Source organism: Apteryx rowi, unplaced genomic scaffold (genome assembly GCF_003343035.1).
Source record: "Apteryx rowi isolate R43461 unplaced genomic scaffold, aptRow1 scaffold_18, whole genome shotgun sequence".
Taxonomy (NCBI): domain Eukaryota; kingdom Metazoa; phylum Chordata; class Aves; order Apterygiformes; family Apterygidae; genus Apteryx; species Apteryx rowi.
The window spans coordinates 1,137,111-1,164,460 of record NW_020448085.1 but is presented as its reverse complement, the minus strand read 5'-3'; the positions used below and the strand labels follow the sequence as shown (position 1 = coordinate 1,164,460).

The 27,350-nt window shown below is 36.2% G+C and overlaps 1 protein-coding gene across 1 annotated transcript in view; it reads left to right on the top strand.

The window, feature by feature from the left end:
* RANBP17 (RAN binding protein 17) overlaps positions 1-27,350 on the top strand; it is a 164,836-nt gene that overhangs the window by 11,568 nt on the left and 125,918 nt on the right. The window contains exons 7-13 of the mRNA XM_026061315.1: positions 1,148-1,221; positions 1,688-1,807; positions 2,063-2,209; positions 3,328-3,500; positions 6,683-6,876; positions 11,533-11,638; positions 13,159-13,294. Of these exons, the coding sequence (XP_025917100.1) occupies positions 1,148-1,221; positions 1,688-1,807; positions 2,063-2,209; positions 3,328-3,500; positions 6,683-6,876; positions 11,533-11,638; positions 13,159-13,294 (950 nt within the window). The remainder of the gene's footprint in view (positions 1-1,147; positions 1,222-1,687; positions 1,808-2,062; positions 2,210-3,327; positions 3,501-6,682; positions 6,877-11,532; positions 11,639-13,158; positions 13,295-27,350) is intronic.

Sequence of the window (27,350 nt, the reverse complement as noted above, 5' to 3'; positions counted from 1 at the left end):
ACAGTATAGTGTGAAGATGTCCAAGATAGCTTTAAGCAGTTTTGCAGCAGTATGGAGCTCTTGTAGGCTAATTTACCCTGCTTTTTGGCAAAATAAATTAGCCTGCTTAGAAGTCGGTTACTTCCAACTAAAGCAGCTAGACTGTTTCCCATACCCAAGAATGGAAGGTTTAAATTTGGCTTGCTTATGCAATATGGCGGTCTGCAGTGCGTGATACACGTCCTGATTTCAGCAATTCTATTCTTCATCAGCTTCCATGCATAATTCTGTTCCTTCTCCTCTCATGTGCAGTGCCTCTAATCACAGTGTGAGGGATGAAGAGGAGTAATAGATGGCACATGGGAATGTTTATGAAAGTCTGACTTAGGAGACTGCTGTCACTTGGCCAAAGACACCCTAGGAAGGTGGAGGGGAGAGTTTTTCCCAAGATTTTAGTTTAGATGCTTTAAATTGTCCTTGGATGAGTCTACCTTTTTTCATTCAACACCGAGACTACCTAAGGAAATTACTTTTTACTATATACCACCTGACATAAGTCTTGACATAAAATAATGCTTATAAATGGAACACCTTGGAAATACTGCCTAATTTGTGAGGTACTTAATTATGATTATCACTGAACTTTCTACCCCATTGTAACTTCCCCACAAAAGAGGGTAGTATTGTAGTCCACTTGATGCAATTCTGCAGTAAACTGGTAACTCAGTTTAAAGTATTATTTTCTGTTTATCAGCCTATAGACTCTAAAGTAGTTTGGGTATCTTTAGTTAAAGACTTGCCTTTGCTAGGTAACTGATTTCTTCAGATTACTGCAGTAGTACACTAAGGCATGTCTCAGAAAAAAAGGAATGGTGTAGTGTACCTGTATTACAGAGTAGCATTCTGTAGGGAACTGACCAAGTATTGCATGATTTGCAGTTCAAAAGAAGTTTTCCGTTTGAGGTACAGGATAGAGTAAATGCGACAGGGAACAGTGTTTTGTTTAATATTGTAGATTGAACTAATTAATACATCTGTCCAAAGTTTATTCTTAACTACAGTGACCTCATTCTTAATTTTTCTGTTTAAAAAGAAGAAAATTCTGTTCATGAAGATACTTAATTATGGCTGGTGGAGAGTGATAAAACCAACTTATCTTTTTCCCTAGTCTTCCTGGAGCCAGAGACATTGGACCTGTTTTTTGATCTGTATCATTCCCTTCCACCAATGCTGTCTCAGTTAGTAAGTGAAGCATAGTGATTTACACTTAAATAATTTCAGACAATACTCTTAGATCTGTACTTAGTCCAAAAGACCCTGTTTTATTCTGCACATTAACATAGTGTGAGTCCTACAGTTATTAACTCCCTGGCTCAGTGCCCAGTCATCTTGTCTTTTCTTTGAACTTCAGCCTCAGTTTCCATTTTTGAACCTGAAAGCATTCAGAAACCCCCCAAAATTCAGCATCACTCAGCCGCATAGAAAGCATCTACCTAATTTGGTTGATAAAGTCATAAGCCATTGTAAAAGAGGATTTTAAAACTGAGCCACATGTATATTCAGTGATCCTGGAGACATTGCCTCAAAAATAGTCTTCAGCCACTGAATGTACTACAGACTTCAGTGGACTGGATTCCTCCAATAGATAAGAGGTGATTATTCTGACAGTTTATTATTATTTTTATCTTACGATTTTTTTATTCTTTAGGCACTTTCTTCTTTAGTTCAGTTTGCTTCTACAAGGAGATCTTTATTCAGCAATCCAGAACGTGCCAAGTATCTTGGTAATCTAATCAAAGGAGTGAAACGAATACTTGAAAATCCACAGGTATCTTTTTATTTTTAATTTTATTTCTTTAAAATGCTAAAGCAGCTGTGGATTTGTTTTTCCAATCACAGTCTTCATTCATTTACTGAATCTGTCAAAACCACTTTCAGCCAGCCATCTGGTCACTTTGATTTCCTATTCAAAACAAAGCAAAAAACCATGCAAATAAAATTGTCACCTGACCAGCAGTAGTGCTTCTAAAATTTCTGTTAGATTAAGCTGTTAACTTTTAAAAATTTGCTTCTTCAAATATAGGGTTTGTCTGATCCGGGTAATTACCATGAATTCTGTCGTTTTTTGGCTCGACTAAAGACAAACTACCAGCTAGGAGAGCTAGTAATGGTGAAAGATTACCCAGAAGTTATCCGACTTATAGCAAATTTTACTATTACTAGCCTACAGGTAAGAACATGTACAGAAGCGTTGTATTTTCTTCAGCTCTTGAAAGACAAATGAACTGAGAGGATTGGGGTTGCTTCTCTTTGTTGGTGTTGGGATTTTTGTTTTTGAGGAGGTGGTGAGGCTTGCATTTACCTAAAAATATTTTAAGTTGTCAGTGATGTAATGTGGACTTATAAATTCTTTACAGCTGGTTCCCATTCTTCTTACGGAGTTGTGTTACTGGCAGATTTAAAGAAGAAATAGGACATAGGTGGAAATTAAGTACCTAAGTCCGCCACCCTTAGTCCTCACCCTCCAAAAAAAACAGAAAAAAACCAAACCTATACCTATGCTCCCATGTAAGTTTTGAAGTGCATAAACTCACTAGATGCCTGGAGTTCTGCTTTTGTACATATGTGCAGTTGTCTGCATGCTGAGCAGCTGAATGCAAAGCTCCTACCTGAGCCTGATTCAGAAGCTAGGGACCCACATCTGCATCAGAAACACGCATATCACAGGATCAAGATTCTCACAGGGTTAAAAAATTGCTGGGTTTCTTTTCTGCCCTTCCAAGAGGAGGACATGCACACTGTTAAGTAATAGCGTAATTAATAGTGTAATTTAAGTAATAGTGTAATTGTTATTTGTCATTTCCCCCAGCGTCTTCAGAGTAACAGTTCAAGATTCCAACCTTTAGGAAAGGATTTTGGCCTTTGAATTCCTGAGTGGCCCGTGGCAGCTCCATAAGCTTTGGAGAGTAAAGAGAGTTGAGACACATTTCTCTGCTTTACTTTTCCTATTGGGTGGCTGTAGACAGTACCCCGTTGACATTTAGGATTTTTGAATGGCCCTTTTATGACACTTAAACCTCGCCATGTGACACAGTGTAAGAGTCTAGGCCTAACTCTGAGTTTCAGGTTGTGGTTTCCACTTGGGGGAAGTGAGAGTCCCTACAAGTTACGTATTGCAGTGACTGTGGATCGAGTCTGTAATGTGTTCCATAGTATGTCTTAATCCTGACTGGGTCCTTCTGTAATTATTCTGAATGAATAAGACTATTTAAGAGAAAAGCATCATGTTTCACAACTAAAATTTCACACTGGGATTTTTTAACGGAAATATGTTTTGTTTTCTTGTAGCACTGGGAGTTTGCTCCAAATAGTGTTCATTATTTGCTAACTCTGTGGCAAAGAATGGTAGCATCTGTGCCTTTTGTGAAAACGGCAGAACCCCACCTCTTAGATACCTATGCACCTGAGATAACAAAAGCCTATATTACTTCTAGACTGGAATCTGTGCCCGTAGTTATAAGGTAAACTTCTAATTAAAACTTTTAAGCTGTAATATAGAACATTTAATTTTCTGATTCATTGGCATGTTATGTTTAAAATCTAAGTATGCTGGTTCTGCTTACTGTGGCAATTTCATTAGATTATCTTAATGGACTGATATCACTTTACTCCTTTTACTTATTGAATCCAGCCCAAAGTCTTGTCTGTTATGTTTAAAAATGAGCTACTAGAGAGAAAATAAACTTAAATTCTAGTTGTTTTTTCCTCTCACATCCTCATGTTTTGAAAAAAGACTTTCTTTTTTTTTTTTTTTTCCTGAAGACTATCTAAATTAACTCTATTTTTCAGTTCTGACCTGTTTATCTGTGCTGCTAGATGAGTCACTCTCTTGGGCCCAGGAGGGGGAATGGGGGAAATGATGGGGGATGAATGGGGAAAGCAGAAAAGAGCCCCAGTCCTAAGTAAGGCTGCGACAGAGTAGAAGTTGTTGAAGTGGCAAGATTGAAATTGGCTGACTTGGAACTTCTTAGCTCAAATCTTTTTTGATACTTTAAGTAAACGTTCCATAAGTCTACAGTATAATATAGCAAATAAAAAAAAAAAAAAGCATTTAGAGTGCTGAGAGGATTTAATTTTCTAGGAGGGTCTTTATGAATTCCTGCTTGTGGGATCTAGTGTCAGACTATGGGATTGAATACCAAGGCCACATGTGCTTTCCCTTCTCAGTGCTCCGTTGCTGAGATGTCATTTGTTCTGTTTGTGTGAGGGAGTGCGTCCAACCTCATCATTGTTGTCCATGTCTCTGCTTAGCTAAAATCTCTTGTGTCTGCAAATTATGTAACCTGTCATCGTACTGCTTAGTGACTAAGCTACATTTGCAATAGTTATTTGCCTTAGGTTGTCACCATAGATATGTTGAAGCCTGACTGCCTAATGGTTCAAAACATGAGCTTCTCTGGTAGTTTTCTCAGGAACAAGAATTAATAGCGCCTAGGGGAGCTTCCAGTGTTCAGAGCTATGACAGGGAAGGACAAACAGCTGATTGCAGGTGCAGTTAATTTTCTTGGGCCTTCTCTCAACCAGCCTGCACTTCTTCTGGCATTTTAAATTATCTTCTCTGTTCTGCTTTTCTGTAATGGAATCTCAGGGTGCACCTTGCTGTCTCAGCTTTCTCCTGTACTGAATGGTATGCTCCAGATCAGCTTCCTGATGTGAAGACTCAGTGGGGTTGAGCTTCTGGGTGGCACCATCTGGCACAACCAGCTCCATCAAAATGTGCTGTCGTCTTCATCAGCATCACTATCAGCACGGAAAATCCAGTTTATTTATGGTTGACACTGATGAGAGTTTCTTCTGGATGTCCTTGTTACTTTGCTCTGTGGAAGAGTAAGCGTTCTACTCTGTGAAAATAGCCTATGGGGAAAAGACAAGGAAAGTACTGATCTTCTCTTCTACCAGTCTATATCTTTCTTAAGACTTAGTCTTGATAATGCTGTCAGCGTATGTCTGTTCTCATCTGGCAGCTTCAGTTTTAAGTGATTTGTATGCCTCTCTGGTATTGTCATATTCTCTTCTGTGATGAAGGTCTTTTGTTGTAGCTTTTCTGTAGACAGCAATATCAAAGGCAGACTTTAATATCAAATGTCCAGGCCATTCTTGAGAAACATGGGATATCTGGGAGCTGATTTCACAAGACTTATTCAGTTTGCTCCAAGGAGATTAATTGGTACCTTTGCAAAAAAGGTCAGTTTTCTGGAATGACAGTTTTCCTTTAAAAAAAAAAAAAAGTGTGGTCAATAATATCACCCTTCATTCAGCAGGCATCCAGCTGCGCCTTCAGACAAAGAGATAACAATGGAAGGAAAGTCAGTTTTGCTCTTTTGGGGCAGTTTGGGTAGCTATTCTCTTTTTTGAGTAAGTGTGAATGAGAAACTAAGGATTCTTCTACAGAAGGGTCTATGAGAGGAGACTTTTCTACAAACTAAAAGACGTACTTTTATTTCAGGTATTTCTGAATATCTGAGAACAGGTCTGGTTCAAATCATCTTGGATATTAGGATTCTCAGCTGATTTGTGTCTTTCAAACTCTAGATGATAGTAATAGGGCACATTAATCCATCTCTATCCAGAGGGGATTGGTGAGTAATTCAGGACCAGTCGTGATCAGCCTGGTTAGCTCTAGATCAAAGAAAAGATTTCTATCCTTATTGTGATTAAACCTTCTAATATCAAGGAGATTCATTTTCTTTGGAAAGAAGTCATTTCCAGTTTTATATGAAGTATTCTTAGGTCAATGAGTTCACTGATTTGATGGCCTTTCTACCTGTAGAATAGTACCTAAGTATTGAGATTTCAGTCTGTACTTGTTTAAAGATCAGATTTAGATTTTTATTTTCACAGCCTGTTTCATTCTGATTCTCTCTTAAGCCCCACGTTCACCCTGCAAAGTCATGCTTACATTCCTTTACGTAAAGAAAGGAGGCTGTTATCTGTACCCTATGGAGCCTTTCTGAACTCTACAGATTGTTCATTGCCTATACAATAACAGAGTAACCTTCTGGTGAATAAACCATTCCTACTGGATGTATGTAATGAGTATGATTATACTTTAAGGCAAGAGCTAATGGTCTCTTTGTTATAGGCATCCCGCAGGGTCCCCACTTGTTTATAGCAGATCCTGTAATAAAGATTTATAAAGCAGCTGCATGGAATTTTACTGAAGTTTGCCTGTCAGACTTGCTATCAGTGTCTTGTGCTTAATTTGATGAGTATGCAAAGTCCATTTCTGCTAAGTATTCCATGCCATTCTTTCTCCCCATCCTCTGAGAAAGGTGTTCCTTGTTAGTCTTCCATTAAGGTAAATGCACAGACGACCTCAAAGAGGAAATGAGGTACTACTAAATACAGTCCTTCAGAATTTACCTTTCTGTGTTTGTACTGCCCATCTCATCTCCTCTCTGCCTTGGAGTTCTTTGCGTTTTAAACTATAAGTTATAAAGAAGGCATGAATAGAATATTTTTGTGTTTGTGTGGGCATGTATGTAAATAAAATGAGAGCTTATGTCTATCTGCTATATGCACCAATTGCTAAGGCCTTTATAGTCAGCAGTTCAGTGATAGTGGTGCTAGATTTGGGGGGGAAAGCGGAGAATCAGCTTGCAAAGAATAGTGGCTAAGTGGTTACTTTTTATCTGTATTCCAGAGATGGCTTGGAAGATCCACTGGATGATACAACTACAGTTTTTCAACAGCTGGAGCAACTGTGCACAGTTAGCAGGTGTGAATATGAAAAGACCTGTGCACTTCTTGTACAGTTGTTTGACCAAAATGCACAAAACTACCAAAAACTATTACATTCTTCTGTTAGGAATCCATTAGAAATCACAGTCCAGGAAGGTTAGTATTTAATTTAATCTTTAGACTATGTTTTATGTGCCAATAAACATGTACTTGCTTTTGAAGGAGTGGTCATCTTATAGCAGCTGTTTATAGATCTTTTCTGGAACTAGGAATTCATGTTCCAAGTCACCTTGCACCACACTTTCACCAGTTGTCTATATGTTAAATATATACATTGGCGGTTGATGTGTGTGTTTTAACATCTTGTTCTATTTTTAGAATATAGGCGCTGACATATTTATGCAACTTAAGAGAGTGGGAGCTGTAAAAGCTTGTAATTTCTAAAATCAACTTTTTAGTGTGTCAGGTTGAAACTTGAACATTTTTTGAAAATGAAGAGCTTAACTTCTGTTCTTTCTGCATTTATCTGTCTGCACAATGAATGTAATATTGAAAACCTTTACTTGATATAGTTCCGTTAAGATTAATTACCTAGTTTTCCAAACCTCATAAGACTATTAATTGTAGTTTAAGATGTAAAAATAACAAGTACTTTTACATATTTTATCATATACCTGTTTTGTTCATCTCTGTGTCTGACTTAAATTGTCTTTATAACTACTGGCTTTTTCCTAATATAGTTATCTTATGGCTGTTGCATCTTTACATGGATAAATGGTGTTGTTTTGAAAAGGTGAGGCAGGTTACTGTACAATACAGCTGTTTTTTTGCATGCTATTAAATGTTGGTGATTTATTTCGACATTCTTTTGACAATTTGAATTTGCTGATTTTCTTCTATGCAGGAGCCAATTTATCACTAATTTATATAATACCTGCTGCTCATCTTTTTCATTTATTCCACTTTCTCCCATACACCTGTCAACTTTTTGGGGAGAGAACTTCCACTGAATGACCTGATTTCATTTGACCAGCTGCAGTCTGAATTTGTACTGCGTTCTCCCATCCAAAGGGCCAAAGGGAAATAATCTTTCAGAGTCAGTGCTCTGGGGTTACTCTTTTGTGCATTAGAAAACATTTGATGCAGTTTAAATACTGTGTTTCTTTTCCACAAACTAAAATATTTGTGCTCATGGTGAACAATAACTGTTATATCCCCTAGTTGTACATACTTAAATTTAGATGTTTAATGGCTTTTAATGTTACAAAATAAGTTAATATAATATTAAGATCTCATTTTATTATACTATCTTGCTCTCTGTATCAATAGTGATGCGATCATGGTTTACTAAAACAATAATCCCCAAGAAATGCGTCATTAACAGTAGTTAATGATTACTTGTGATTTACGGTAATGACTAATTTCTTTGGGATTATTGCTGTTATAAACCATAATTACAGATTATTACAGCAATAATTATTTTGTAAGAGAAGAGGATGTAGTCTGCGTAAGTAGCTGCAAAAGCAAATGCACTGAAAATTTTAAATAGTGAAGGTATTAAAGCGGGGGAAAAGTAATAGCTATTTATTAGTATTATGCTAAAAAAAAGAGGGGTATCATCAGAAAAACATCCATTTTCTTAAATATGAGCTACTGCAATTTGTAAAAAGGAAGATAGATTTTTTTTTTATTATTAATTTAGAAAAGATTATTGATAAGGTGTTGATCAAAGTGGTGGCTGTGCTGCTTGAACCAGCTAGCACTACTTTACAGCTGCTTTTTGATACCATCTTCAAATAGCTTCTTTAGAAGCTGTTAAATCTGAGTTTATTTGAGCAATGACTGTTCTCTTAAATACTTCAGCTCCTCAGTGTTTTGCTAGTGATGGCGCTGATCTCTCAATATCTTAAATTTACTGCTGTTTGTACTGTAATTGTAGTGTGTCTGATGGGGTTCTGCTTGAAAGTTTTGTGCTTTTTGTGAAGAAGCGCAGGCCTGGTTACAAATAGGCAGAGATGCTAAGAGTTAGTACTGTCTTTCCAGATTATTGGTATTTGGAAATGGCACAGCAGCCGTATTTAAAGATACTGATCCCGTGAGGGTTTTTAGTTGGAAGTTCATCTTTATGAGCTTAAGAGCTGGGATCTTTTAATTTCATAGTCCCAGCACCCCAATACTTCAGAAGACCCTGTGCAGTCTCCAGGATATGCTTGTGGAACTGTGCACCAAAAATGAGGAGATCTGGTGTAGTGTGCTCTCCATGGAAAAGCATGAGTGGGACAAGGACAGTGCTTCCAAGCAAACCACTATACTTTTTTGTAGACTATGGGGAAAATTGCCTCCTTGCTTTTCTCAGCCAAGGAAAGGAGGCACACCCCTGTCATTCTCAAGAGTTTTAGTGAAAGAGGGAGATCTGGGGTTACTTAGAAGTAACAGAGTGAGGAAAGAGTATATAGAAATGCATTTGTGTGATTCATTTTTAGGTAGATGTCTGCCAGGCATTCAAGGATGTAGAACTCTGAGTCATTTGGGATTCTTTTGGTCAGACAATGTTAATTTATTGAAGTTTCATAGAAAGGAATAGATTTTTTTTTTTTTCCAGATAGCCATATTTTTGAAATCTTCCTCATAAGTCTTGTCTCATAAGTCAATGCTTGTTACCTGTCACTAAATCTTTTTTGTTACTGATCTCAGATTGTATTACATATTTCTGTGGTAAATTTTTAATATAAAATTGAGATTTAAGATAAACCTGAATGCTTTCCTATACTTGTGTTGAAATCATCTGCATGTTATTCCATGTTTTGCATTATCTTTTAGGGTATATTTGATCATATATTTGATTCTTATGTGATTTTTCTGTCCTACAGGGCTTAGATGCATAGAATACACTAAGCTATACACCTCTAACTGAAGTAGAATTACTTCTGGTGTGTAGTTGTGTGTTAAACCAGGTTCAGGCCATAAGGATACTGAGACACCTCAGAGTAATTAAAGGTTCCCAGCTGAAGGAGCTTAGGAAGTACAACATTCATTGCTATCTCGATTCTGAGTTTTTGAAAACATAACAATGCAAAACATGAAGAAGTTTTAGTGAAGTTTAATATTATGTGAATGAAGAGTAGTTTATGAGAGAATGTGAAACAAACATGAAGTAAAGCCTAGAAGGTTGCCTAGAAGGAACTGCAGTGCATATAGCAGTCCCAGTATGTATCCAGAAATATCATACAACATCTTTTTTTTTTTTTTAAAGTAGCAGTGTGACCTCATTTGTTTATCCATAGGTTTTTCTTTGTATTAAACTTGAAAGTGTATTCCGGACACATTTTATTCATCGGGGTATTGTCTTCACTTACATAAGTTATGTTGTCCTCACTTGGTAAAATCATCATAATGAAGGCAGGGTCTCTTCCGGCTTGTGTAAATCTCAAGCTTACTGGGAACCTTGTACATACCTTGATTTAATTTACCTGGAAACTGTTCCAATATATTTGTCTTCACTGTGTTGTTATTTTCAGGCAATTCATTTGAATGTGTAACAAAATAGTTTTGCTAAATGAAGACACAATCAAAGAGCAGCTTTACTCTTCTACAGTCTCAGTGCATTTAAGTTGAGAAACAACTTTTAGGGGCAACTGAAAGGTTTAACAGGTCTATTATGTTACTTTACCATTCAGGTCTTAGTTTTGATTCCACTTTAGGGAAAAATACTGCATTCTTGCCAAAAGAGGATACCACTAGTTGCTGGGTTCACAGCTTTAAACAGACAAACAAGGAAGAACCCCGAAGCAAGAATCTGCATGGCTTGAGTAGGTTTCAGTAGGTCAAAGATTAAAGATCTTGTACCTTAATGTAGCAAAGAGTTTAAAATAATCCATATTTCTGCAATGTGGCACTAGGTTTCCAGCAGATGTAGGCAAAAATAATTCTCCTGAGGTCATCGCTTCTAAACGTAAGAGTGTTCCATGTTTATGAAACTGGAGTTCACTATTTGCATAGTTAGTGTGTTTTGTGTAGACTTTGCAAACTCAGGGAGTTACTTAAGGAATGTCAGCTGAGCAGATATTGTAATTGTTACGTTGTACTTACAGACCTTTTAAGGACCTCCCTTTGCCAGTGGATCCTTTAGGTGCTGTAGTAGAAACAGTGACAACTAGATAACCAGCGAGATTAGAGAAAAGGTCCAGCATAGCTTGAAATGGATGAGCTGTGTCTTTCAGACTTTGTTAGAAAACAGTCCACAGAGGTTTAAACCTATCTGGTGGTGCACAAACCCTTTTCTTGAAGAAGATGCTTGTCTCTTAAAACGTACGAATTTTGTCTTATGTGCAAATATTTTAACTTTCAAAATTACAGTATTGAGATATTAGTTTGATATTACAGAGAATTTTTTATTTGAAATAAAATGAAGAAACAAAGCAGGCTGTAAAGAGTCTCTACATTACTTCCTAATGCTATGATAGGCAGGTGTAATTGTCCCATCTTTTGAAGTAATTTTTAGCAGGCAAGTGAGGATACTAGATCAATTGTACATCTGATCTTTATCAGGCTGAGCTTGCTAAGTTTGCATTTGAGGTTAATTTTTGTTTTATTTTTAAGCACATCCAGGTTAATAAGCTGTTCTAGCTCATCTGTCTATTCTGCTTAAAATTATTCTTTGGCTGGTTTGTGTGGGTATGTTTTAAATCAGTTAAGGGGAGAAACCTAACCATTCTCTTGACAGAATTCCACAGTCTGATACCTTGTAGAAGTGTATTGTGCTAGCATAATGGTTTATTGTCATTAACGGTTGTTTTTTCTTTCTAATATTAGGACGTCTGGCATGGCTTGTCTATTTTGTGGGTACTGTTGTGGGGGGACGATTAACATACACTAGTACTGATGAGCACGATGCCATGGATGGAGAATTATCCTGTCGGTAAGTAATGCTTGTTTTGAACTTTGTATTATGAGTTTAGGGGTTTTTTTAGTGATGTTTAGTATCAACAGATATCTTGAACTTGAATGTCTCAGTTTTCTCCAGTTCTTGGATGGAAGGTGCTCAAGGACTGTATTGACTTTCTATGGATTAAGACCATTCCACTGGCCTTGATCTCTCCTGTGTCATCACCTAGAGCGGAGTGGTGAGGGAGTCATTAAGGCTGTCATTGCAAAATGATCATTTGGGGAAGGGGAGAGGATTGAAGGCAGAGATGTCTTTATCTATAACCCGTGTTGGAATATGCCAAGGTAGCTATTTATTTTCATTTGTACTTTATACTTGAATGTAAATGTTAATTTTATTAGTTGTGGGTTACTGATCATTTTTAGCACTACTTCCTTCATGTTAATCAGGAGTCTTGCGAGTGAAGAGTCCAGAGGAATTGCTGACCAACCATTGAAAATTTGAACAAAATTTTAGACTAGAGCTTGGAATAAAAAAGAAGACTCTAGTTTTAAAAATATGTGTGTTAGTGGTTCCTTTCTGCCAATTTTTGAGACAAGGAGGGGGCTAGGGATTATTGTGAATGACACCAGTTCCTTGTGGCAAACACCTTTTTCGTCTGTGACAACGGGCATGCGTCTTTGATGCACATGAAACAGGGCATACAACCTGGAATTGGATAACAAGCTTTACATTTTCTCCTCTGTTTCTTGCCTTCCTAATCTACCCTGGGGCTGTGTGGTGTTAGCAGTCTTCCACTATGTTTTTATTAAAAGTGAGAGGTTTTAATATACAGGCTTACAGATGAAGTAGCTGCTGACTTCTAATCCAGTTACTACATATTTCAGTATTCAGAAAAGGCGAGAATAAATTTTAAATTTGTTAGGAAATTAGGAGTTCAAGGAATCAATAGCAAAAGAAGTTGGAAAATGAAACAAAGGAATATTATTGTTTTTTAAAAAGACTAAATACTCTTTGCTGGTATAAGCTGAAGCTGTTTCTTTGAAATCAGAACAGGTTCAGGAGATATGTTCCAACTAAGGATTTAAACTAGAATCAAAATGTTTGTTCAGATGTCGATAGGGAGGAAGAAGTGGGAAGAAGTGAGACACAGCATTTACAAATTTATTTCTAAGTACAGTAATTGGAATTTTCAGGGAACTTGAACAGCTCTTATCTTGCATTTGTAGTTTGAGTCCTCTGCTTCTTAGTTTTCTTTCATCATGGAATTGGTGGTCTAAGAAAGAAAATATTTTACAAACTCACTGCAGTGTAAAATATGTATCTGAGAGAATTTCAAGTGACAAAGTAATTAGAAAAGCATTATGTTGATGTTTATGTTTGATAGTGGTCAATTAGCATAATTAGCATCTAAACAAAACAAAACCATTGCAAATACTTAGGCAAACAAAAGATGGCTGATGGATTCCTAAAGAAATTAGCTGTGACAACATCATTTAATTTGAGAGTTCTTCCTGAGAAAGTGGTTTTTTTTTTCCTTTTTTGTCATTAAGAGTTTTTCAGCTGATATCTTTGATGGATGCCCAGTTACCACAGTCTAGTAATGAAAAAGTAGAACTGGCAATTCTGTGGTTCTTGGATCAGTTCCGTAAAACATATGTGGGGGACCAGCTTCAGCGCACCTCAAAGGTAAATATTTGCTGTAAAGTATGAAATTAAAATAGAAAAGCCTGTTTAGAAAATGACTTACTAATATATCTTATGTATATAAGCTGTTGAGCTTAGCTTGTGGCTGACTAAACAGATATCTGACTTATAAATATATTGTACATCTGAGAAAATTTGCTATGACGTGTATTTTGAGTTTTGGCATGGAAAGAGTTAATATTTTAACTGCTATGTTCATTAAACAGTTTTAGGTTACTTTGCATTTCAATTTTTTATTTCAAACATTTAGCTGGGTTCTGCTATATTGTGTTATATTTCACAGCTGGGTACACAAGATTTATTCTTTTAATAGTTCTGTTCTTTTGACAGTTACTCATTTATGTGGTTTCCACTGTATTTCTCACATTACTTGGCTTTTCTGCATTTTAAATAGGGAAGAGGGAAAAGTAAGATGCATTTTTGAAGACGCAGCAGTTAATTCACCTTAACTGTAGGGGACAGTCATAGTATAGATGTTATAAAGAGAATGTCAGTAAGATGAGATCAATTGATCTTGAGAAAGACTGAAAGAATTCTGTAGGAGCCCCAAGCAAATCTTTAGCAAGAATTGTGACAGTGACTGAGATTTGGGGGTTGCTTCTGTGGTACTCTGTCCATGCTTTCTGGTGAATGGTCCCGATCTCAAGAATTCTTTTATCCCTTCAGGTCTGAACTGTACTTTAACTTTATTGAATGCTTCCTCACTTAATATTAAAAATAAAGTTTTACACTATACTGAATTACTTTTTCATGAAAGAAAACAATGTGTTCTTTCCAGTTGTCAAAGCTGATTTGTTACTTTTAAATATGGTGCACTGCTCTAATATTAAGTAACAGAAGGTAAAGAGTAAAAATCTGCTCCTGGTATTTTCAGTAGCAAAACTCCTCTATTACAACTTTCTGGCAGTTCAAAGGCAACATGGCTGCACAGTAGTTGTTACTCTGATCTGTAATTCCCAGAAGACTTTGTCTTTCTGTGAGATTTTCACCAGTTTTGGAGGGGGGGGGGGTGATTTTACCTTTTTATGCTCTGACTGACTGGGCTGGAACTGCGCGGAGAAGCCCTGTAGTGTACAGCATACTGCAACAGATGGCTGTAGGAGGTCGTATAGCCCAGCTTACGGTGCCTGTCATTAGGGAAGGTTGGAAGAAGCATTTGTGTGTGGGTGAAGTGGTGTGCAAAAGCAGTAGTGCATTATTTATACTTAATCACCTAGAGCTCCCTTGTCAATAGAAAAAAGAAAAAAAAAGCAGAACTTGAGTTTTTGCTAGCCACACTAGAGTTCAATACATGTAAATTTATCTGGCTCAGCAATGTGTTTTGAATAAGCTTAAGACTGCCTCCACAATTGCATTGTATGTGGAAGATTAAATGGTTAATTATTGAGTAAAATGCTGGCAAATGTTTCCATTTCTTTTTTTGAAAAGAAAGTGCAACTTTTTTACTTACAGGAAATAGGAGGAAACTATAGGATAAATTCAAGAAAATTTGTTTTTTTCCAGATAAGTGTACATGAATCAGACTGGTAAGGTATCGTATCCTGTATTCTGTCTTTTGTTATGACATATGTCCTATATGTGACCAGACTTGGGAAAACTGTTGTGGAAATTTTGCAAGGCTTTATTGGTATGTAACAGTACTAGGGGCATTTCCAAATTTTAGCCACAGTCTAGCAAGAACTGATAGTCCATAGTCGATTGCAAATACATTTTAATATTGTGCTTTTTTTTATGGTTTGATTAAAATGCCTACCAAAATAATTTGGTTTGCAATCAAATTATATTTCCTTTTTCCTTTTTTTTGTTGTTTTTTGTTTTAGTAGCTCTGATACGACAGCCTCTCATTTACATTAATAGAATCCTGTGGATCGTATCACATTACATCTGTGTCAAAAGCTGGCAAAGAGTGAGAATTCTTTGGGTTTCTCTTAGATCTTCCCGTTACAGAGAGTATATCTTAATGTACGTGGGGACCAGTCCTTAATATGCCTGCTGGTAATACAAATCTAGAAATCGTATGCCTTTGGCAGGTATTTTACCTGATCTTGTAACAAAAGCTTGGCGTAAAGGCTTCTGGGCTCCCAGTTGTTTTACAGTTTTTATTAAAAAACAAACAAACAGAAACAAAAATGAGTGAGGTTTGTATACATTTTACAGTTAAGAGAAAAACAGAAGGCAGCACTTGTATGATTCTTCTTCTGTTTAATCCTGCTGTAGCAGTAAGTGTAGCAGCAGATGGCATTCTACCCTCACAGTTGTAAATCCTACGATGCTGTGTGTTGCTGGCAGGTATCTACAAATACGCAATAAAAAGGCTCACACTTGGAAACAGAAAAAACAGACATATATCAAATGACTATGTTAATACACATTTATATAAATAATCAGGAGTGCTCACGTTGTTTTATTTACAAAATGGATAATGGAAATTCTGCATGCTTCAGCCATATTGAAATCATTTTTAGGAGTATTGTTCCATTTGATCATGTGTTTCCAAACAGTAAAACAGACAATGGTTAGAGAGGGCTGAATAGTCTAATGTAATTGTAGAATAAATCTTGTATATAGATATAGAAATTTTGTTTGTTAATTAACTTGTATTCTTAAATACGTGCATATTTTAACAGCGAACTCATTATAGAAGGAAAATCAACTAGGTAAATGAATGCATTCTTATTAAACAGTCCGCTGGGGTTTGCTTTCTAAGGAAAAATAGAAAAACCTTGGCGATCTCTTCCATGATACTGTAATACACTTGTAGTGCCACAATATTTCCAATACAAAAATAATACACCAATTATACTGTTTTTTTTAATAAGATAGACCTGTGCATGAGCATATATATTTCTGTTTGAAACTGAACTGGATTCTCTGGTGTTGTACAGCATTATTGATATCTGTTTGTCTGTCAGTCAATATATATTTTGTTCCAACACTGATATAACATCCTTCATAGAGTGATCTTTTTGTGGCATATTGCTGACATAGATGCAAGTAGAATAGGAGAAAATAAGGTGTCTGGAAAAGCACTGTGCTGTGTTTAACTGTAATTGTAGTTTCCTAGTAGAATAACAGTAGCTCTAACATTACTCCAGTGGTGTTTTTTGAATCATGTGTGCCACTGTTAGCCACTACTGTAAGCAGTGTAATATTGCACTGAAATCTGGTTCCTGACATCAAACATCTGTTATTTATTAGAGAACATATGCTTTATTATTTTGAAGGACTCCTTTCCTTTGCAATATTCTTAAATAACTGTACAATTGTTCATATGTTAAGTTTGCAAACGACACTAAGCTGGGCGGAAATATAATCACAGTGGACAGGATTGGAATTCAGAAAGATCTCAATAAGCTGGAGAAATAGCCTGAAAGTTGAAAATGCTGGCAAAACACTATGCTTAGGAAGGAAAATTCAGACTCACAAATGCAGATGGGAAATCTCTGACTAGGCAGCATTCTTTCAGAGAATGCTATAGAGATTAGTGGATCACAAGCAGAATAACTCAATGGTGTTTGGTCTTGCACCCCCAAAAAAGGGCTAATGTCTTTCTGGATGTAACAGTAGGAATGTTATGTCAGGCACTGGAGGTTCTTATTCTGTTTGATTCTGATGGAGCTTCAGCTGGAATATGTAATAAAATAATAATTCTGGGCGCCACACCTTGGAGAGAAGTATAGACAAATGGGAGTGTTGGGCAACACAAATAAGATGTAGAAGATACTACTTTGGTTTAGTCTAGCAAAGGGAGTACTGGGGTAGGAAAAAAAATCAAAGATGTAAAGGGCTGTTTTAGAGAAGCTAATAATCTGTCTTCCCCTTGGAGAACACTGAAAACAACTGGACGTAATTAGCTTAATTTGGATCAAAGAAGACTTAGGAAAAGCTTTTTAACTATACCAATAAAGGGGCACTGGTGCAGGCGACCTAAGATGTTATGAGGTCTTTTGGTTTCGGTCTAGGTATACTTAATTAATTCTTCTTTAAAGTACAGAATAAACCAGAATTCCTTTTGGTCTACTTTCTAGTCTTATGTTTCTGTAATAAAGCTATTATGAATGGTCATGACTGTTTGCTATGGCTTAGCCGATGAAAAGCATGCTTAGAGGGGAAATAACTCTTCCTATTTGTACTGTGCGTTATGTTGATCAACCACTGCTGAGGATTTTTTCTGTTATTTCAGGATTTTATTTTAGCCTGACACATTTCAAGTAACTCTTCACTCCCTACATGAAAGGGAAAAGATTTTGTGGTAGGAAGAATGACAGAAATTACAGTATCTTTGAACATGGATAGGTGACAGAGAAGACTGCCTCCTTTTCCATCTCAAAAATGAGCTTGAGATTCTTTCCAAATGTAGATTTGATCTAAGAGGCTAGATTTATCCTAAATAGGCCTTTTGAGAGGTTTTCACTATATAGCCTTCAATTTAGAGAGATTATCTGTTGATATCTCTTCTAAATCGCATAACTTCCTGTGGCAAGTGCAAAAAATAAGTTGGGGGAGCTAAGAATGTATTTTAGCTTCCTTTCTAATGCAGTTTGGAACAGAAAGTAAATTGTCACTTGGTAACTAGCAGGTGCTTCATGAGTTAAATGCAAGGACTTACCTTGCTGTGGCCAGGAAACCAGAGCTTGAGGTCTGCCCCTTGAGGTTGCACCATATTTGCTAGCTGTGACATTGCAGTATGTATTTAACACAGGTATAAATATAGTCCAACCTTTTTGGTACTTGGGTCACTAATTCATGCAAAATAAGTATTCAAAGGCAAGACCTGTTATCAAGGATCTGTTCCTGCTTCCAAGCGCATTGGATTGGTCCTTGGAGAAGAAAGCAACAGGAGGGGCTCCTAACCTGACCTTGCGGAGAGTGCTTCAAACACCATCTGTTCCACACTCCATCTTTGGGTCTCTGGATCTCTCATTGGTAGTGTGAGGTTGCCATGAGTTAATCAAGCTATAACTTGTTGGATAGATTTTGCTGATGAATGTATGAAAGGAAATATAACTTAAATTACTAAAATTTACAAAGTTTGCTTAGAATTGCAACTGTAATTTGAAACAACTGTAATGGGTCTGCATAACTGGAAATCCTGCTAATGGGAATCGTGACTCTTAACAGCGTGCGCTGTTCAGTTTTTTCATGTCTTTACAGCTTATTAATAAGGTTATAAAAAGATGATTTGATTAAAGACTTTCCTTTAGAGTTTTCTTTACAGAGTTATTCTAGCAGTGTACTCTTGAAAAGTGTACCCATACAGATTTAGTTGTCAGTTCCTTTGCATCTTCAGTTTTGGGGAGAGTGGTTTTAGTTGGTAACCAAAGTATTTTGTGGTTGAAAATAGAACTATTTGGTAGACTATTTCAGTGGCTTTACACGTGAGAAAGAAATTACATTAGAAATGTTCAGGTGTTAATAGAGTTTACAGTTAGCATATAGAACTGCCCATCATGTCGGTTTTACACTCCATTTTTTGTTTGCGTTCGATCGTAGACGTAAGGCTTCGTCTTCCTTCATTTCGCGCCTGTCATGTTTGCTTTGTACAGCGTGTGGCGCTATTTAACTGCAGTTCTCCCTCGGCTTCGAACTGCTGTTCCTGAAACAGAGAGGTCAGAACTGGCACCTGTTCCCATGTCAGATGAGGACAGCACGGTGAAAGCAACTTAGTCCTAGCAAGGGTTTCAGACGGAGCTGTGGGTCTTTAACAGAACCCCGTTACAGGTTACTTCTGGAGTTCTCAGCTTTTATAAGTAGAGCAATTTTGAGAAGATCCCACCTGTAATCTTAATCAGAGTAGTTATGCTTGCAAGCTTTGGGGGGGTTCTTTTTTAGGAAAATAAATTAATTTATTGGTATTTATCTAATAGTTTAAAATTTCAGAATTAAAATGCATTTAGGTAAACTCTTTTGCTCCACCATGGAGCAGTTTGCAGTTCCCTGGTTTGCTCTTTCCAATCAAACAGGAGCCCTAATGTGTTTTGCACAGTCTGGAGGTCATTTTAATCTGTAGCAGATGGCAGTAGTTTGAGAGATGCATCCAGAAGCGAAGTTTGCTGGCCACAGTGTACTGCAGCAAGCCATACTTCGGCATTGCTCCACAGCCAGGGTAGAAGAGTAAGAGCTCTAATTCTGACTCTTTCCTTTCTGGGAAACAACCCCATGTCCAGATGGGGAGACAAACGTGTTTTCTTCTGTAGGTGCATCATTTGAGCAATCTGGGGAATGAGGTCTGTCTTTCACTTCGGGTAGGTCAGAGTTAAGAAGGAAGTAGAAGTAGAGATTAATGCTTCATAAGGAGCCTTTACAAATACCAGTTGGAGCATGGTTGTAAAGTAGGGGGTGGGGGAGAGGAAGCAAACAGGATTTTTTTTACTGTACTCTGTACACATTTGATTTGCTTGTCTGGTCAACATATAGAAATCACTGCGTTAACATTTATGACTGCATTTGTACATATTTTTAAAACTTCTGAATTGTAGAATTGACAAAGAGGGAGATCTGCGTTATGATAAAAAAAAAATCTGAAAGATTTAGAATTTAGACTTCTGTGTATTTAGAGGGAAGGAAAAAAACATCATTCCCTTGCTATATGTTATTTGCAGTAGCTACAAGCAAAAACCGAGTGTAGCCAGGAGTTATCTGAACACTGAACTTACAAGCAGGTTTATTTTCTAATGTATGCCATCAGTGTTCTGTTGACTTAGGTTATTTTGAAATTTCTTCAATATATATACATTTCTGTGATTATCTTGCCTGTATGCACCATAGCATGAACTAGCAAAAAAGAAAAATAAGTTTTACCGAACTTGACTACTTTCACTCTTATCCTGTACATGTTAAGACCCAGAGGTCTGCAGCAGTCCCATTGACTTTAGTGGGGATCTCTGCAAGTAAAGGTGTTGGTGTGTGTCTCGCAGAGATTCTGGGTCCTAGTGTCTTCATGATTAATGGTGTCTTAACCCCTATGAATGATTATCCTTTTCTGAGCTGTAAAATATATATACTGTTTTATTTCATTACAGTGAGGTGAAGATCACAACACTGACAGGTGGTGGAAATTAGCAGGCAGTTTTGAAATTGTTCTGTGCACTAGAAATTAGATCTCATTTTAATTCAGCTTTTCCAAACTAGTAAATGAGGTTAATGCCATACATATTCAGCTGATATGGATGAAGAAATTGATATAAAGTAGATCAACATAGCTACAGGGCTACTTTAATTTATAGGTAAAGAGGCAGTGATAAATGAAAGTAATGTAGTAGTGGTCACTAAACTCCTCAGCCATCAGGGATTCAATAGTGTTAGCTGCTCATTAATGGCATTGTTGGGGTACATCAAATAGAAATTTGAAAAGAAATAGCCAACTAACCCTTAATTATCAAAACATAGAAAATACTAATTATGCCTTAATTAGCTTTTCTTTTAATGTACTGAAATTGTTACTTTTTGTGTAGCACAAATGGATAGTTATATCAACAATAAATAGGTTGTTTTAATAACTTTCTTTTACCTCTGGGAAAACCACACTCCAATTTTTAATATGCAATAATGCTTCTCTCTAGCCTGTAGGAGATGAAAATTATTAAGTAGCTTTATTTTTTGAAGATTTTACAGCAGCTTTGGGAAGAATTATTTCACCATGCATCAATTATTTTTAATTGAACTGAATATTTTTCAGATTGCATGAAATGCCTCTCATTTAAGTTTAACATTTAGAGTTTGTTAAGGAAGCATCATAATGAGAATTGGGTACAACTTATTTCTATGGCATATATGGTAGAAAGAGTAAAGAATGGTTGTTTCAGAAGAAAAATACCATTACTGATATTTTTGTTGTACTTTTTTACATAGATAAAACTTAAAATGACTTTACCATCAATGATCGACTGTACTTTACAAATACAGATAATACAATTGATAAAGTACCAGGTCCTCCTATGTCAGGGCCATAGGAAATAAAGTTACGAATTAAGTAGTCAGAAGGTTGTTTGTAAATAATTTCCAGTTGGGAATAACGTGGAGGAAATTATATTAAAAAGAGGGTTTTTTTACTTCCCTGGGCCAAATCTCCTTTTTACTCTGTTCCATAGCGGCAACATGTTCCTCCTCTAACATTGGATCCAATCTCCTTGGAGTTCATGTAGAAAAAGAAAGTGAGGTTTGACTTCAGTGGGGTTCAGATCCGGCTGGTACTGAGCAGAAGCTTCAGTAGCTGTTGCAAAATCTTTTTACCTTTTGCGACAGGATATAGCCTTCCCTCCATGCTTGTACGTGCAGGAAAAAAAAGTCACAAGCAGAACTGGGCTTGATTTATGAAACAAAACAGATACTTTTTTTCCAGATGAATGACGGGAGGGAAACACTGCATGGTGCAGGTCATAAATGCCTCCACATTCAGGTGATACCCCCTGTAGAATTAAACAGAGTGTGATTGCTAGTACAGTAATCAAAATATGTAGATGTCATGGTTGTGGGTGATCAAAGCATTGCAGGGTTTTTTTTCAAATCGGTAGAACTGATACAGACATCCAGTCTCATAAATCCTATCTGTGACTTTTTTTTTGTAAACCTTTTCTTCTAAACAGTTTTAGCTATAAAAATGAGCAAGGAAGATATTGCACTTATGTGCAGAACTTAAGTAGTTTCAACATACCAAACTACAAAGAGGTTTCAGAGGTTTACGTACACTCATCTTTCAATGTGATCAGTATGCTGGCGAAAGATAAGGTTGAAGTGGACAAATACAATTGTATTATTTGACAAATAATTTCTATCTGGTGATTTTAGTGATACCTTTAAGGAAAAATCTTATTTCCAAAGCTTTAAAGAGCAAAAATGACATGAGAACTTTCAATGTTTCTTCAGCTAAATATCTGTCTTCCTGCATGGAGACATCCCAGACTAATCAAATCTGCTCAGACATTTAAGTGTAGGATCTTTTTGTGCGTTTGGAATTGCTAGTTTGGCTTTCAGGAGCTCAGTGTTCACAATTTATCAGTTTCTTGGGCAAAAGGATTGGCAATGTGTTCTTTTATTTATAGTCATCAGGAAGAATGTTCCTTTGTATGAATGTGAATTACCCTGGTTGTGGCCTCTTTGAGGAGACTGATTTATCATTTTCTAATAAGTTGGAAGCTAGAGAAAATTAACTCAGGTGTATTAATTGGATTCAGGCAGATCTCCTTTCATGTTCTCTGTCATGATGCCTATCCTGCCATGAGCAGAAAGGACTTTCAACAAGTTTTCCTGAAATAATATGAACTTACTTAAATCTCCAAAGAAGGAACAAGCTAAGTTAATTGTGTCACTGTTTATATAAAACCTTACAGTTAGTTTGAATTTTGGCTTGTGGCTTGCACTGACAACCATCTTGCTTCACAAGAAAAATAATTGCACTTCCTTTGGAGAAATTTACTACTTTGACAGATTCTTGAACTACTTAGTGCAGAATTTTCTGCTTTTCTGTTTAAAAAAAATAAAATAAAATAAATAAACTGAGCCAGAATCTGACACTTTTAATTCATGAGACTAATCAACCAGTCTTAGTGATAATGCCTTGGCAATCTTTAAATCATAACATATTGTGCCTATTCCTTAGCTGCTTTTAGAATCTTCTTTATTGAATTTCTCCATTATTTGGAAATTCTATACAGCTTTGCAGAAGAGTAAATTTTCTTCAGGAGACCCATCAGGACATAAACACAAACAGTAAGAACTTTGCAGAGTCATAAATGTTGATTTCCTCATCAGGTTGAGTTGTAAACTTTTCTTTTTTTCTTTTTTTTTTCCTTTTTCTTTTCTTTTCTTTTTTAACATATGCTCAGTTCTGTCTCGTTTACTTGGTGGTTATGTGTGGGACTCGCTAAGTTTTTCTTATTAGACTATACAATGTTTTCTATGTTTTCTCGGGGTGTTTTTGGTTTGGTTTGTTTTTTGTTTTCCTAAATTCTACATTGTATTTTCCTAGTCTCCCTCCTTGTTGTGCAATGCTATTTGGTTTTTATTTATGCTATTTAGTTTTTATTATATCATTAAATCCTTACTTTAAGTGCAGTGTTTTTGCTGTTCAGTTACCTTATGCCTTTATCTTGTTAACCTGCTAGCATTTGGCTCATGGCTCACAACTATAACCTGTATGAACATTTATATATTTATAATTATTATTTAATCACATATTTGCAATCAAAACATTTGTTTCAGTAAAATGCTGTTCTATTTTATTTTAGAACTTTATAAAACAAATCAGGCAATCTTAAAAATAAATAATTAGCATAGTTCAGTTCTGCAGTTGGCTGTAACTGAGCTTTATTTTGTAGCTGCTAATAAAGGCACATTATCATGTTCAGGCATTGCAATTATCATTGAAATGTGTATGTCCATTAACAGCAACATTAGGCTGAGGATATAATTACTGTCTAGAGCCAATATCTTTGTGAAGTTACATCTATGATGCTATTAAGCTATAAGCAATATTTGTAAACTAATATTTAAATGATTCAGAATTGATACCATCACTTGCGGACTTAAAACCTAATCCTACTAGCATTCAAATGATTGACTTCTTAAGTGTTTGGCAAATACATTACCAGGTTCTTTGAATGTGATTGTAATTTGTGACTTGAGAGAAACTTCTGGTTTTCTAATAACAAGTGCCTAGAACAAATTAAACTTACGGCAGGAGGAGGAAGAAGTTGTGGTAACAGCAAAATGGTGATAAAACAGTGGTACAGTTTGTCACAAAAGGCTGCAAATATGGTTTGTTGGAGTAGAGTTGTATTTCAGGCAATTCAGCTACCTGAAAAAAGATGTTTCATACTAAGAAAAGAGGAAGGAAAAGAAGACTTTCCTAATAATGTTACAAGCGTGTTTTAAAGAGGGATGGGAATGAGCCTGTTCATTGATTTACTTTGTTCGTTAATTGATATACTTACTTGGATTCTGGTTTGCATCCTGACAGAAAATTTCTGCTGTTTTTGCTGACAAAAGGATCTGAAACTCCCTGTAAACTTAGGTGGATGGTTCATTTGCAAAACTAGGCTAGGTTGCTTGTAAGGAATTCCCCGTATATGGAGGTGTTTGTATCCATAAAGTTAAAAAAACAAAAACAAAACAAAACATAAAAAGCAACCAAACAGAAACTTTCCTGATTCTCCTTCTTAAATATTTTTGGTTTTATAAGCAAAATTTGCATGGCAGTAGCTAACTATAAGAATTGGAGAATTAAGCAAAATGCATGAATTAACTTTCTGTTCTGTGCTATTGGTATGTGATAGCCGTTAGTTTGCTTACCTGCCTCTGAAGCTGAGATTTAAGGAAGCTGGTGAGGGAATACATGTTAGACAGAATCCATCTGACAGCATTTGTCATCTTATTTTGAATGCAAGTGCATTTGAAGTATTTCTAGCATATAGGAACTGTCACACTTTTTAGTGGTTTTTATCTGATGTAGCCTAATATAATTCCTTTTTCTATTTTACAAAAGTAGTTTCAAATTTTACTTCTATGAACATGCACTTTCAGCTTACCTGTATTTTTTCTTTGCTGACTGGATTTGGACTTGTACACAATTGTAATGATCCAGCCTGTGTTTTCTCTCCATTTCACTGAATACTTTTCTTCATCTGATACTTCACCTCCAGCAGACTCTTTTCTGAGTAGCTTCTGCCTGCTGGACCTTTTCATGTGTGCTGTGTGTCCCATACCAATGGAGCAAGAAGGCGTCAATCAGTAGAGCAGACAGGGCATCTTGAAAAAAACAGACTACGTTGTGACTGACTCATCTAAAATCTATTTGTTTTGTTGCTGTATGTTGGCTTCATATCAGTGGTATTCTTTACACAGTTTAGAATGTAAAGATCAAAGTATCTGTAATGGTTAAGCAAAGCATCCTTGTTATTAAGTAGCTTAATGAATTAATTTCCCAAACCTTGCAGTAAATAAATTAACCAGCAGAGTTAAGAGTGGAATGAATCATCCTTTAATATTAGACTACAGGAATTTTTATCACCCAAGTTAAACTTAATTATCAAATTGCTTATTGCATGCTTGTGTAATTCAGAGAGGAAAGAATGCAGAATAACATATCAGAAATATATCTGTTAAAAAAAAACCCTAAACCAAAACAGTAAAATCATAGGAGATTAGATTACTCTTGTTGATACTGGTGAATTATAGTTCATTTAGTTTAGATACTTTGTTTCTAATCTGCACTGGTCAGCAATGCTAAAAGGTTTTTTGGATTTGTTTTGGTTTTTAGCTGAGCAGCTGTTTAGGATCTGTTTAAGATTAGCTAAGAATTTAATTTAGTTACCAGTGGACAATATTTTGGGGAGAACAAAGTATACTACTAAAACCATCAGTAATTTGCATTCCTCTAGAACAATATTGTAATTTTATTTTTACATGGTAAATATGTATTTGTATAGCAGTGTTCTTAATTTTAAAGGTTAGGGTGGTGGAGGGGGTTATTTTATACCCAAGTAACAATCTAGCTTTATGCACTGTCATTCTGTATTCTTGAATGTGAAAAAAACATGACAACAGAGGAGATAAAGTATAAAACTTCATTCTTTGACTTCAAGGTCATTAATTTTTGACCCTACAAAAAATGCAGTTTCTGACCCGTGTTAAGCATTGCACATGAACTGTCAGTCTCTAGAAATATTTTCTGCTCATTTTGTTAGGCACAAGTTCTAGTATAATGCAGAATTGCTAAGAACATTCTATCTCCCCCCTCTCCTCTCTCATATCACCACTCTGTTTTTCTTCTTAAACAGCATTATATTGCTTACATTCCTACTGTCATGGTTTATTCATATATTTTATTCATGCTTTTTAGACTTATTTACAAGTATTTGTATTGAAAGACAAATGCTAACCTGATCCTTTAAAAACAAGGAAGAAAGACAAGTATTGCGGAGAAGCATGTACAGGAAACTTTGCCTCTTTTCATCAAGCTGTTGTCACCTAACCATGCAGTCTAACCGGCAATACATCCCATCTAGTGGAGAAGTGGTGAAGTCAGTGGAGCTGAACTGTTTCCTGCAGAGCATCAGCAGGCAAATCCAGGTTATAGTATAAGAAACCCTTTGGGGGTTTGAGAAATAAATGAGGCTTCAGCTACTTCCTCTATCTTGCAGTTCCTTTGATCTGGAAACTTTCCAGGTTGCTGAAGTCATCAGATTTCTGAATCAAGTTTTTTATTTGGTCTGCCCTTGGCTTCACATACCGTATGTAAATATAAATGGCCTGACATGCTGTGCGCTATTAGCGTAGTAAGGAAAAGACCCATAGCATTGTAAAATGCTTCATAGTGTATTAAGTGAAGGGCTCTCCTCTAAGACAGATGAGATGTTGTTACCTATGTCCCTCCTTTAGCATCTGTATGAAAATAACTTTAATGAGAAACATTTGCTCAGAAATCTCTGCAGAAACTGCATTTTGTTCATCCAAGGAAAGAGTTTCCAGCATTCACACCTCCTCCTGCCTTTGGGGCAATTCATGGCTCTTCCAAGCATTTTGCTAATACCTGCACTCTCCTTGCCCTATGCTTTCAGCAAATTATAGATATTCTGTAGTGAATTGAGAAGTTCTAGGCAAAACTGGATTTAGTGGAAGTTACTTGCAAAAAAAAAAAAAAAAAAAGTTGAACCATAAGGTATTCCATGATGTGTCTGTTGTTCATTGGAGGGATTTTTCTGCCATATTCCATTAATGTAAATGTGGACAGTCCAATTTTTTTCTTTTACATTTATCATCTACCTAGGTTGTATATACTATTACTAAATCCAAATAAATCAAACTTCAGACATGATGAGGTTCAGAATTTACATTTATGTTACCAAATATTTCCAGCAGACATAGCTTTCGGATGACTGTCAGGTCAGCGATGTCCTTTCAGCCTTGAGGACATACTAGTAAACAGCTGAGAAAAGGTATTTGCTGGACATTGAATTGTTATTCAGGGCAGTCTTTCAGCTCTTTCAGTATCTCCCAGGATGCTGGAAATGGTTTTGTAGTGGTCTACACAGCTACAGTA